This window comes from Macaca fascicularis, chromosome 3 (genome assembly GCF_037993035.2).
Source record: "Macaca fascicularis isolate 582-1 chromosome 3, T2T-MFA8v1.1".
NCBI classification, from domain to species: domain Eukaryota; kingdom Metazoa; phylum Chordata; class Mammalia; order Primates; family Cercopithecidae; genus Macaca; species Macaca fascicularis.
The window spans coordinates 143,093,102-143,107,087 of NC_088377.1; the positions used below are offsets into that span (position 1 = coordinate 143,093,102).

A 13,986-nucleotide genomic window follows, 5' to 3' on the forward strand; every position below is an offset into this window, starting at 1 on the left:
TTTATTTTAATGATTTTAACAATCCCATCATGTGAGTGTTATGGAAAGAAGGCCTCTCAGAAGGGCAAATTATTATCGTGGATTCTTTTTACCAAGCTATAGAAAAAAATATATAAATATACTTGATATCCAAAGACATGAGGGCTGATATTAATACTGACATTAAAAGGGCATTACTAAAGATAAAGGATAAGTTTATGAACAAAAAAAGGTGGATAAGAACTGTTTTTTTCTTTCAAAGTAATTTATTTGATTCTGACCCCAAAATACAGGAAAGGAGCAAGGGCGACCCCTGCCACCTCTTGGTCACACATCTTCCTAGTTTATGCTTCTCTAAAATATCCTTTGTATAACAGTAAGCTCATGCTGTCCCTAAGCATTTCTTCACATTATAACAGCCACAGAGTATGGTATATGACAAGGTGGGAGTTAAAAAGAGATGCCCCTTTCACAAGGCAGGGCTCCCTCCAATTAATGTCCCAGGTCCCTTTTGCCAATATTGAAACCAAAGTAACTGGTTGTTCTATTGGTTTTCTAAAACTCTCTCCTGAACAAGTAGGTCATAGACAAATTATGCCTGTACAAATCTTAGAGCTGTATAAAATAACCTTATAGAAAGGCAGTGACTAAGGCCCTTCCCTTGCCCCCAGCTTTAGTCCCAGGCTGCCTGTGGCACCTGGATTGCCGCCCCTGGATCCCCCACATCCCAGGGCGATGATGCAGGAAGGGTAGGGTCCCTCATATCCCAAGGTTGCAATGGCGGAAGGGTAGGCCAGGCCAAGCATGAGGAATAAACACGTATATATACATGTATATATACGTATACATGTATATATATGTATACATGTATATATGTGTATATACACACATATATATACACCTATATAGATACATATATATGTATGTGTATATACACACACACACATATATGGAGAATATATAATATATATATTTTTTTTTCCTTTTTTTGAGACAGAGTCTCACTCTGTCACCCAGGCTTGAGTGCAGTGGCGCAATCACTGCTCACTGCAGCCTCGACTTCCCAGGATCACACCCAGCCCAGAGATATATTTTTAACTACTGTCAAAGCTGAACACATTAGAAAGGAAAATTCTTTTTCTTTTTTTTAACAATAAAAAATGACATCGTTAAACAGTATTTATTACTAGTGTTTATCAGATGATTCCATATTTAATTAGATGAGATTATATTACATAGACTGAGTTAATTGTGTAATAAAAATGGATGAATCATAAAAACTTTAATCAACAAATTTCACATTTCAGTTTAATACAGTTAAGTAAGCCAAATTACTAGTATAAAGAAAAGAAATTCTATTCTGTGTCTGAGAAGGTTAACTGGATTTACTAAAGGCAAAAGAAAAAAAAAGTCTATTCGTTATGCTAATAAAATTAGTTTTGCATAAATGTAGTCTCAAACTTATCATAAGGTTACATATCTCTGAAAGCTTAAGCCCTACTTGTTGAGTTTGTTGTAATGTAAAGATCTTAATTCAACTTTCCACTAAGCACAACACTCACCTATGGAGGATGACAGGACCCCTTCATTCTATTCTTCTTACTTCACTTTCTCCAGTTTTAATTGGGTATCAAAATAATGTGAATGTATTTTCAGATAAATAAAATGACAGGAATGGTTATCTTTCTTTTTCGCTAGTGTTGCTTAGTAATTTATTTTGGGGCACTGACCTCATATGTAAATTTTATCTCCAAGGGAGTCTTATTTAGTAACTATTAAGCCAGAGAAAAAAAATATGAATAGCTACCATTATTAAGCACTTGGTATGTATTAGGCATTTTGTAAAACTCATTTAATCACCACCACAATGCTTAATGGGAGATGCTATTACTGCTATTTTACAAACACAGAAAATGAAACTTAAAGAAGCCGGGCTATCAAACTAGTAGGTGATAAAAATATTGTTGCAGCCCAGGACAAGAATTAAGAGTCTTCACACTGTCCATATTGAAGTTGCGTTTGACTCCCAGGCCCTGAATAGTCCAAGAATGTCAAAAATAAATGTATACAGTGCTTCATCTTTAAACATTTTCATATATTTTATCTTGTTTGCTCCTCAAAACAGTCCTATGAAATGACTAGAATATTTACAGGTGAGGCAGTTGCAGTTCAGAAACATTAGGGGAATTTTCTCAAAGATAGTGTGTGGTAGACCAAATCTTCAATTGTAGCTTAAACCCAAAATGCTGTTTTGGTCTGAAAATGGAAGAGAAGGACCACTCAGACTCATTGGAAGTGGCTTTCACTTTGGTGAATCCCAGTGAGATTGAGGATATCAGAGAGTCAGGTGGCACCCCCTTGCCTTTGTTGGTGTCCAAGGTTTGGTGGTGAGTATAGCACAGGTGGAGTGAGAAGTGCTCCCCTTACAGGTGACTTTTATGTGGGTATTTGGGAAGAGTTCCCACCAGCATTCAAGGTTCCACCCTGATACATAAAAAAATTCCTTGCTAAGTGACATGTTTCTATGTCCTTTAATAAAATCTTTCAACTGCCAAATAATAAGTATACATATTCATGGAGTATATAGTGATATTTTGAAACTTATAAAATATAGTAATCAGATGAGGGTAATTAGCATATCCGTCATCTCATTTACAATTTAGTTGTATTGGGAACATTCAATATCCTCCATCTAGCTGTTTGAGACTACGTATTGTAAATTATAGTCATCCTACAGTGTTGTAGAACACCAGAACTTACTCCTGTCTAGCTGTAAGTCTGTATCCTTTAACAAATTGCTCCATTTCTTCTTAGATCACTGGCCCTCAGAAGAACTGAACCTGGCCTACAACGTACAGCATTCTTTTATAAGTTTGAGACAAGACATACGTAGTTTTGTTATTGTTGACAACCTCCATTCTCCCTCACATGGAACTGTAATCTTATTCATAAATATTAGCACAGAATCACCTTATTATCATTATCATAATTGCCAGAGACATGACCCACACTCAACTTCCAGAGTCGGTAAGGGCAACGAGTTCAAGAAATGGATATTAGGACTTGCCCTGAGGGAAGCCGAAAGACAACCCTTGGAACAGATCCTTCTGGTTTGAAAGCAATGTTACACAAAGCCAGGTCTCCCGACTCCTCATTCATGCCCTCATTACCATTTCATTTCTCACTTTTTCCAATATGTAAAATGCATACACACACACATTTTCTGGTAAAACATGTTCAGTCCCTGTTTCTATGCACGTAATCACTGAGTTCTTTAAAAATATTTAATATATCAAAATCTGAATTTTCACATTTTTGTCTTCAGAAAATCAGCAGGTAATTTACAATGTTTTTAAAGTTTCCAATTTCATAATGAAAACTGATAAAAAGAAGTTGAGAATCACCTGGCTGAAGTGTATTGCAGATTACCAGACATAGCCCTTGTCTGTACATACATAAGTAATTTTACTATAAAAGTTAAGTGTATATTTGTAGCAGAATCACATAACTTGATGTTCTTGGATGTTGGCACTACATGGAGCTAGGCTTTGTTCGTGCATCTGCTGCTTAATGTGAGATCTGCAGAAAATGGTTTACCCTCTCGGAAGAGCAAGTGATTTAAAAGCATGCAACCTATTTCACTGAGGGTCAACATATAGTATTTACTAGGTGAATATTAGCTCCCATCCCACTCTGCCATCCACTATCTTCCCTTTAGTCTCTCCTTTGTCTTTTTACAAGGCTGACATTCATTCTTCATACAACTGTTTCTTTCAACAAACTGGCATCTATTAAACAGAATTTAAATCTGAATTGGAATTAACTTTAAAAGTGCACAAATGGAATTTTCTTCAGAAATATCCAACATCACACCTTTCCTGTTCTTTATTAAGAGCTTCAGAATGAAAAACACAAACTCAGCCCACTGTGGGGATATAGATCTGTATTATGGAAAAGAACAAACAAGTTATTTGAAAATACATCCCCCATTACAGTTACATGAAACTAGCATCTCATTTGTGCAAAGCTTTGATCTTCTAGTAATGGCATAATTTTAGACACAGTGTGTGAATTATATAAAACTGTGTCACAATACCTGTCCCCAATAAACCAATCTATTAAAAACAACACTGAAGCAACTTATTGCCACCTTTCTCTGTTCTTAGTGCTGCTGAAACTTTATCCTCTATTCCCACTACTTTTTCTCCATGCCTCTTCTGTCTTCCCAGGGTCCTTACCTAACAAATTGTAGCCTCCCGCTCACTCCTAGATCTTGCCGTCACATTTAGTGGCAAGGTATTGAAAGATTCTATGTAGATTCTAGGTATCCAGCAATATATCCTTTTCTCCCTAAAACTTATCAAAAGTATTTTTTCTTGACTTTGTGGTGTTTTCTAATCCCTCTTGCATCACATTCTAGCATATAAAAGGAATTGCTATATATTTGATTTCCTCCTGGTCTATGTGGTCATAAAGACTCGGTAGTCAAGAATAATACTTCTTCAATGTTTTCCTTATCTCTGAATATTCATCTTGGAAACCTGAAATTTGGGTATTATATGGAATTGGAGTTAATTTCATGGCCTGGTGACTTTCAGAATCTGCCACAGCCTTGTCAGTTTCCCCTCACTAGCAATCTTCTCCTGATTCCCTCCTTCCTGGATAATCGCAGACATCAGTGAGGTTGCCTTTGTGATTGCCCAGTATTCTGAGTGTCTTTGGTAATTCTCTGACTCTCCTTAGAGTCAAGCTCCAAAGGATGCCTGTATCCATGGCTGTCTATGTCTATCATTATGTATGAATGCATATTTTTTGGAGTTCAGTTAAGTTATATTGTGACTGCACATTTTAGCAACTCATAAGTAATTTATTAAGAAATAGCAATCCAGTTCAACATAGAGTATGTTACAAGTCAGACTATTCTCACCCTTCCCTGTACATAGAAATGGCTATTTCCCTGGATGACTTTTTCATACTCATGGAATATTTCTTATTCAACCTCACATCCCAGGTGAAAACAATACCTAGGACACTGGAGGTAGCCAGGAAATTATGCCAAAATGCTTGGGAATTCTAGGGAGAACCACAGCTTTCCTATGTGGTTGATGTGTGGTGAAACTCATCTTAAATGCTCCCAAGTTCAGGAATAAGGTACATCATCCAAGATGGAGACTTTAAAAGCTGCAGTTCCATTACACTAAGGTCTCAATGGAAGTAGGGAGATCTTCAGACTAAACAAAACTCCATACCATGACTCAGAACTGTTTTCCTTCCAGTCTTGTAGCTTGCATCCACTCCCCTACACCTCTTGCTCCCACATGCATGTCCATGTGCACTAGCCTTGTGCTCTAGGTAGGCAGAACTTGAGTATTACTGAACACCTCTATATCTACTACTCTTTTCCTAAAATGCCCCCTTCTCCATCCAGCAAAATACTTTCATCCTTCTACAATCTGTTTACATGTATCTTTGGGAAGCTTTCCCTGAACCATCAAACTAAGTTGTCTTTTCTCCCTCTGAGTATTTACGTCATGCATACAAATTTCAGCACTTTTTGCCTTGTGTTATATTTTCCTGGCCACTTCTAGAATGGGTAACTCATCTTAACTTATGCAGGACTATCCCTGTTTGAAAACCGAAAGCCCTGCATCCCAGGAAACTCCTTAGTCCCAGGCAAACTGAAATGATTGGTCATCCAACTTGTGTCTCTCTCCCACTGGAGTATGAGCCTCCTGGAGGAAAGGATTGTGTCATGTTCACCTTTGTGTCCTTAGTGCCCAGAATACTGAGGAATCAATGGAATTATATATGAGACATAAAGCACTTAAACTACCTAGTCAGGTTGTCAGATACCAGTAGAGGAGGACTTATTAGTCTTGTCTCAAATACAGAAACATCTTGAAATAGTGTGGTCTTTTAGTTTTCCTTTAGCTATTCTATGAACTTATAATTCATTACTTTCACTCAATCTAGAAGCAGACGGTTAGAAATACCTTTGATCTCCTCCTGTACTCAGCAATAACATTTTAGAGAGATGCTTTATGGGAGTGAGAAGGGATCAATAGAAAACATTTTTTAATGCATGCCTAGTGGCTCTGAATTTTTTGAAATTGAATCTATGTACCTTGTAGGTCCTGGGTGCTTCATGATGTGATTGACAGTGCGTACAGCCGTGTCTGCTAGGAGTTAATTCGAAGTTTTCCATGGAATTAGTGAAGAGTAATGGCTTAGTAATGAATCTTCCTTTATATATAAAATACACATTACAGGTTAGTGTCTTAACTAAATAACTTAGCATTACTACTGAGGGAGGGAAGAGATCTCATTTATGTGAAAATATACATTTTGAGAAGCTCAACCTAGTGTGGAGTGGAGGACAGACTCAGCTGTAAGAGTTTCAGTGCCAATATGTGGATATTCTTCTCAGTTGGCCATGATTCCACCTCCCACCTGGATACTATTTCCCCAATGCAGACACCCTGATGTCCAGGAAGAGCAGGAGAAATTAACATGTGAATGACTCAATCTTCCCATTCACATTCACAAAGCAAACTGACATTCCCCCAGGTACAGTAGGGAATAATGAATGAACATTTATAGAAGGAAAATTATCACTTAAGTGTTAGAATTGGGAAGAAATCTTTCAAGAGGCAGGATTCAATTATTCTGTTTTTTAAAAATGCTCCAAGTAAAATAGATTCCATTTTTCCATTTATTCAAAACTCATATTTTATAATAACATATTTAAAACATTAGGCTTTAATCTAGTAGTTCTAAAATTCAGCATCTCAAAGCCCTGTAAGGCATACATTGTATTATATAACCTTGTTTTGCATCATAATTCTTTTTTGCCCCTGTTTTCTCTCCCCTGCTAGACTATGTGCCTGATTCATCTTTGTCCCTCCCCTACCAACCATAGTGTCTAGTCAAGACACTTTGGGAAATAAATATTTGATGAATGATGATAGTTAGCATTGGTTGAGTACTTATATCCAGGCACTATTCTTAAGCAGTTTACCCATTTTAACTCATTTAATATGCACAACAACTCTATAAAGTGAATATTATTTTTATCTGACTTTACAGGTGAAAAATTCTGAAGCACAAAAAGGGTAAATGATGTGCTCATGGTTACACACCTAGGATGTGCGGGAGCTTGGATGTGAGCATCATGACTACAGAGACTAAGCTCATAATTATACTATCCTGTCTTCTTGGAAGAGGGTTGGCTCCAGAAGATCCTTCTGGGGTTATTTTCCTCCCATAGTTTCCAAAGCATGAAGTTGTTTTTATTCCATTTATTCAAACATGACAGTAGAGAAAAGATTATGAAGTCTTCCCAAGGCTCATATTAAAATGAATAAAATATAGTCAGGGAGGGTGCAATGTCTGTGTTTGCCTGCTAGTTCAGCTGTAGTCTAGGGGTTCAGATGGGAGGTGGTAACAGTGCAGAGATGGGAAATTGGAATTGGGGTTAGAGAAAGCCTAGGGATTCCAAGCAACCATGAAATCCACACTACGTTCATTCAGGAAGCCCCAAAAGAAGCCAGTTTGCATTGTGGTCATCCTGAGCCACAACGCCAAGCTCCAAGCCAGTCCTCTCACTCCTACTCTCAATGCTGAGTTGCTGCTTCTCTAATGCTCCCACATTTCATCTCTAATATAGTGCTTTTCCTTATTCACACTTTTCTATTGTAACCCAAGATAGCAGCTGCTATAAGTTATCAGTTCCTTAGATTTAAATCGTTTATCACCAAAGTGGGATGACATTTTCTCCTATCACTGGAATATGTTGAAAGATTCTGTTTTGAAGGATTCCGTGGATTTACCCAAATGTAAAAATGATTGTACCAAATAAACTAGCCCTGAGTTTCACACCAAGTTCTGATTGTCCACAATGTGTGTGTGTGTGTGTGTGTGTGTGTATAACAGGGTCTGGCTCTGTCACCCAGGCTGGAGTATGGTGGGACAATCTCAGTTCACTGCAACCTCTGCCTCCCAAGCTCAAGTGATCCTCCCACCTCAGCCTCCCAAGTAGCTGAGACTACAGGCACTGGTGCCACCAAGCCTGGCTAATTTTTATACTTTTAGTAGAGACGGGATTTCGCCACGTTGCCCAGGTTAGTCTCAAACTCCTATGCTCAGGCAGTCTGCCCACCTTGACCTCCCAAAGTGCTAGGGTTACAGAAATGGGCCATCATGCCCTGCCCACACTGTGTATTTCACAGAAGAGTGAAGCTAGAAAACAGAGATATATCTTCTTTCCTGCCTGCCTTCCTCCATTCACGTATTTATTCAGTAAATATTTGAGCACTGTGTACCTCATGCCTTGGATAATTAGTACAGTCACCTTGGATACCTTGGAAACATTTTATCTGTGATACAGTCTCCACTTAAAAGCTGCTCCCTTCTCTCTTCCTCATTGATTATTTCTAAATGTCCACTGAAGTCAAGATGGTGGGAATAGTAACCTGCAGGTACAAAGGTGTCATTCACGACTATGCACTGAAAGAGACTCTCTGCAAAAACCCCAGGAGAAGCAAGGTGGGTTGTGAACAGACTGAGATAACAGATATACACGGAGCACTGATGGTAAGGGTTGGGGGATGGCTTTGATAACCTTCAGCAAACCTGTCCTGTGCATACTGATGGGCTCAGTATGTAAGACTTTCCTCCTAATTCCTCCCTTCCCTCTCCACAATGAAGAAAATGACAGGCAAATAGGACCTGGACCAGGGACCACCTTTGGCAGCATGTCCTCTAATCAGCTGCAAATATTTCCTTCCCTCAGTGCTTGTTTGAAACTTCTGAGGCCAAAGTCCTCTTCAGGAGCAAAGATGCATTTTCCTAATCCCCCCTGAGGCCATAGACAGAAAAAGAGGCTTCTGCATAAATCTTATCAGGCAAGATACTCCTTATGCAACACCTTTTCACACATTCTGAGCTTCTAACCCAGGGGATCACAGCCCTAGCTGCACACTAGGGACACCTGGGAAGCTTTCTTTCATTTAAAAAATGCCAGTGCCTGTGGATCTCATTCTGAAATTATGAATCAGTTGATTTAGGGTAGGCCTGAGTCTTCTGTTTTCTGTTTGTTTTTGAAGCTCTCTGGTGCATCTGGAATTTTAAAGCACTGCCACATAGGAACTTACTCTAAGTTTCCATTCCATGGTGAGAGGAGAGAGTCAGACTGCAGATAAGTGAATGTAAGGACAAAGAGATCAGGCAGTGGAATTTCATCCTTAAATATCCTGAGTCCTTTGCCATTTTTAATTTGGAAGCATCTCTCATCAGTAGTCTTTCCCTTCTGTAAAGAGAAAATGGAGTCTTCAAGATATACCCACTTCAGAATATGACTCTTACTCTTTTAACTTTTAATAGCTCAAGATTCTCTTAACAAAATATGACAATAGACTAGATATAATTAAATAGCAAGAACTCTTGGTAGCTTCCCAGTTTCTTGTTCTGTATGGGAGCTAGATGAAATAGCTAGTACTTATCTCACAGAGCCTCAACAATGAGAAGGATGACGTTTGTCATTCACATCTTTTTGTACACATTGTAAGACCCCCAAATCCTTGCTGAAAGAACTTGAAACTATTCATTTTGGAAGCATAAGGAAGACAAGTTTCTATTCAGCTACAATCACATTTCTTTGTGATAAGTCTTTCAGAGCTTGTGAGCATTTTAAATTTCAAATGAATGACTTCATTTGTGACAATGGAAATGTTCTGTAGCAATTAGCTTATGGTGCTAGAGCCATACCCTGCTTCTGCTGTCTGTGGGGTCCAAAGCTTGCCAAGCTAGCTCATTGGTATTTTCATTCTCTGTGAACTCTAGAAACTCATTTTGATGATAAATGGAATATTTTCAACATAGTGACCATAAAGCAGGTGGCTACACATTAACTTTTCTAAGAAAATAATTACATGCAGGTGGCAAGTTGGAGGAACTCTGTTGCATGCATAACTGCATCCCAGAAAGTTTTTGTGATGTATTTTCTAAGGATAAAGTTATGCATATGACGAACAATGACTTAGCAAAACGGATATAGAACAGATAGGAAACAAGAAAAGTTGATATCCTAGTACATTTCTTGGTTTCTTAAAGTTATTGACATATGTTTGAAAATAAATGTTTTAAAACACACACTCATCATTTAGTTATTTAACAAAAAAAGCTATTTTTCATTCACTGTGTTAATGCTCAATACACAAAGATAAATAACACATGTATCCTGTATATAGGAGTACACAATCTAGGGAAGGAGATCAGCATGAAAATTAATAATTAAAACACATTGTAATAAAGTTAGGATAGCGTGTGAAATTCATTATTGTAAAATTATTATTTAGGATGCCGTATACTACATCACAGGAATCTCTTTATTCAAAATTTGGAAAGGAATGTCACATAAGACTTAGGAATACCATGTCCTTCTAAACAACTGGCTTGAGTGCATCTTAAATACTATGAATAGTATAATTGGTTTCTCTCTCCTGTTGAATTAGCAGCTTAAAAGCTGAAAGCTAATTTGCAACAAAACTCTAATAAACAAATAGGAACCTATCTTATCAATTCTATTGATCTCCCACCTAGATTCAACTAACTTCACCCTAATTTTTTTACTTTTGTTGTTGTTTTCCTAAAATCCTCTTAATGATGAAGTGGCATATAAGAAAATAAGTGAATAGTGACTATTGTCAATAATAACTTAATTGTATATTTTTAGGAGATCAAGACCATCCTGGCTCACACAGTGAAACCCCGTCTCTACTAAAAATACAAAAAAAATTAGCCGGGCTTGGTGGTGGGCCCCTGTAGTCCCAGCAACTCAGGAGGCTGAGGCAGGAGATTGGGGTGAACCTGGGAGGCGGAGCTTACAGTGAGTTGAGATTGCCCCACTGCACTCCAGCCTGGCTGACGGAGCAAGACTCTGTCTCAAGGAAAAAAAAAAAAAAGAAAAAAAGAATGTAATTGGATTATTTGTTACTTAAAGGATAAATGCTTCAGTAGATGGATTTTTTTTTTAAGTGAATAAACTGCAATGAGAGAAGTCTGTTCAAAGTTTTCTGATAACCCAAGAGGGAAGAATATTACACAGGCGGGAAATGTGGCTGGGAGGGGTGAGGGAAGGAGACACAGGGGAGATAGGAAAACATCCTCAGAATAACGGCAGTAACCACTGCAACACTTCAATAATAGTAATAAGAAATAACTGTACCGCAAAAAAAATAAGCACCATACCTTCATTGTTGGGTTCTCCCTGGGTATCGAAGGGAGATACAAACATTTTAAACATTTCTCTTATCCTCACAGCAACCCATGATGTAGCTATTAATGTCCCCATTTTACAGATAAAGATATTGAAGCTTAGAGAGTTAGAAATGTGCCCAAGATGCCACCTGAAACCCAGGTTGTCTTGCTTCAAATGCTGCACTATTTATATACTGAATCTCGTGGAAAGATAAGAGGTCTGATAGAGGGTCACTGATCAAAGTAGCTCCAAGTATGTTCAAAGCAGAGGGCACATGTGGTGATGCGGCCAAAGGTGAAGCTACAGAAATGAGCGAGGGCAAGATCAGGAACAGTATATGTTTAAGTAATAGGAAGGCTTCAAAGGATTTTAGTAAGGAAGTTACATAATAATGGAGAAATGAGAAAACAGGCATCAAACTCTGGTCCTTCCAAAACAGCGTGTAGTATTAGAGTTTACAGTGTTAGAGTTTACAGCTCACATGCTTTACAGGCACCGATATTATTAGTTCACTGTGCACCACAGTCATGATGCACAAGGCCTTGGTGCACAAGAGCATTACAATAGCATTTTATTTCCATCGGAAAATAATTTTACATAGATGGTTGTACTTTGAACCCCTTACAAATGAGTTTCATTAACAAAGAGCATTGTTAGAAGAACTCCCTTCCTAAACAGCACCAAAGGCAGTTAGAGCAAGGTCCCAGTGCTTCTGAAGTTTCCCCAATAAAGCCTTTCTTAGAAATGAAAAATGATGACAGTGATGGTGGTGATTAAGATGGTGACGGTGATACGAGCTGCTGCTGATTATTGAGCATGCCTGTACTCAAAACCATATGCTAATATTCATTACTTCACTTAATCCTCACAACCCCCCCAGGAAGGAGGCATTCTGCTGGTATTACAGATTAAGACACTAAGACTCAGGTTCAATAACTCACCCAAGGTCACACTGCTAGTCAAGTGGTAGAACTGGAATTTGAATACAGTACTGATTGACTGCAGAGCCTGTGGGGCAGGCAGCTACTTTACTCTGTCTCCCTTGAGAAAAGAATTAGATCTTACAGTTGACTTACCTTGTTTCTGGGAACTGCTTTGAAATGATCTGATTCATAGTATTGGAAAATTGGTTGTTGAGATGTTGCTGCTTTTATCTCCTTTCTTTTCTGAAGCTGTAAGTGGTTTGTGTTGGGGACGTGCAGGGTGTACACACATGGTAAGTATGTGTGTACATGCCAATGTGAAATTGTACATCAAAAAGAAAAAAGTGTGCAGAGATTCATTTTAGAAATAAACACGGCCAAGTCCAGCCTTCCCACTGGACATGTGATTTAGAGCAAATAATCCGATCTCTCCATGTGTCAGTCTCATTGCCTTTAAAAGGGGAATAATTAGAATGCAAGTCTGTGTTGTTATGAAGCTTCATTGAGGAAAATTATATATAGGAACTGGCCAAGAGTTAAGTACTCAGTATTTGTCAGTTTCTCCTCCATCCCTTCTCTCCTCTTCATGCTTGCCTGCCATAATTCTATTTCAGTTTGCACAAAGAACCAAAATCAATGTATATGCCAGCCCTGTCATGGGATGTTTATATCCTAGAGAAAGAGCAACATAGGCCCACCACTGAAAGCAGGATTGTTGGTTCCTACTCTCCCCACAGCAAAGGAACTCTAAATTTCAAACAGCCTGCTATATAGGAATTCACAGTGTGCTTGGACTATAAGCTCTCAGTTTAGCTGGGCCACAGTTGCTTCAAGCCACTCTGCATCTGATAGCTACGAGTTTGTCCTCTCACCATGTAGAATATGAATTCTCCACTTTTGATTGATTTCAGCATCAACTGTCCTACATATGCATTCTGTAACTTCTGCAAAGATCTTGGGAGTCTTTCTCTTGAATCCCAGTCTCTCAATCCAGGACTAACTCTAAAAAGTGTAGACTCTGGTTGCTATACTCTATCAAAGAATTTACCTCACATTCATCCTGTTTGATATGGGGACTCTGCAAAGCTCAGGTGATGTTCTTTTCTTCAACACCATTCAGTATAAATTTTATTTCTTGCCCACTTATTTTATTGCGTATTAAACTCATCTCAAATGAACATAGTAGACCAGAAAGTAAGTGCACTTTCTAGTTCTTTTAGCTGAATCATGCATGATGTAAATAGAACAACATATGATAGATCCTTTGAGAACTCAGCACTTGTCACAGAAATGTGTGTTGTACACAGGCCAGCCCAGTCAGGAGCCTAACGGCGTGCTGGGTGAGGCACTTGACTGTAATCAGATAAGGTGGCCCTTAATCACCTGCCCTCTATAGAGCCATACGTATGGTCTTTTAAATGACCTTGCCCCACTGTTATCCTAATTGGAAATTTTCTTTTTTAGCCACATAAATAGAAGAACACAGTTTGAAAATCCTGTCCTGGAAGCAAAAAGGAAGCTACAGCAACATAACATGCCCCACACAGAACTTGGAACAAAGCCCCTGCAGGCCCCAGGTTTCCGAGGTATGATACCTGTCAGCATGTGGTGTTTCAAAGGGAAAATTGTCTGTCAAACTGCCTGCTCTTCCAAATATGTCTGTAGCTTGGACCATTTTGAAAATTTGATTTGCTTTCTCCAGACCCTCCTATTAGCTTTAGCTGGATGTTTGCATTCTCTCTAAACTAATGCCTTTAGCAACCGCAGATGAAGTTAAACCTTATAGGAATGTACAGCATGTCACCAGGTGGAGGAGATAACTGGATT

The 13,986-nt window shown here is 38.5% G+C and overlaps 1 protein-coding gene across 36 annotated transcripts in view; it reads left to right on the plus strand.

Moving 5' to 3' along the window:
- The window catches only part of MAGI2 (membrane associated guanylate kinase, WW and PDZ domain containing 2), a 1,469,004-nt gene that overhangs the window by 1,115,626 nt on the left and 339,392 nt on the right, over positions 1-13,986 (plus strand). For all 36 annotated transcript variants that reach the window (XR_006696500.2, XM_045387570.2, XM_045387574.2 and 33 more), the window contains one exon: positions 13,624-13,745. Coding sequence is in view for 35 of the 36 variants with exons in the window: in XM_045387570.2 (XP_045243505.2) it covers positions 13,624-13,745 (122 nt within the window). In the remaining variant the exon portion in view is untranslated. The remainder of the gene's footprint in view (positions 1-13,623; positions 13,746-13,986) is intronic.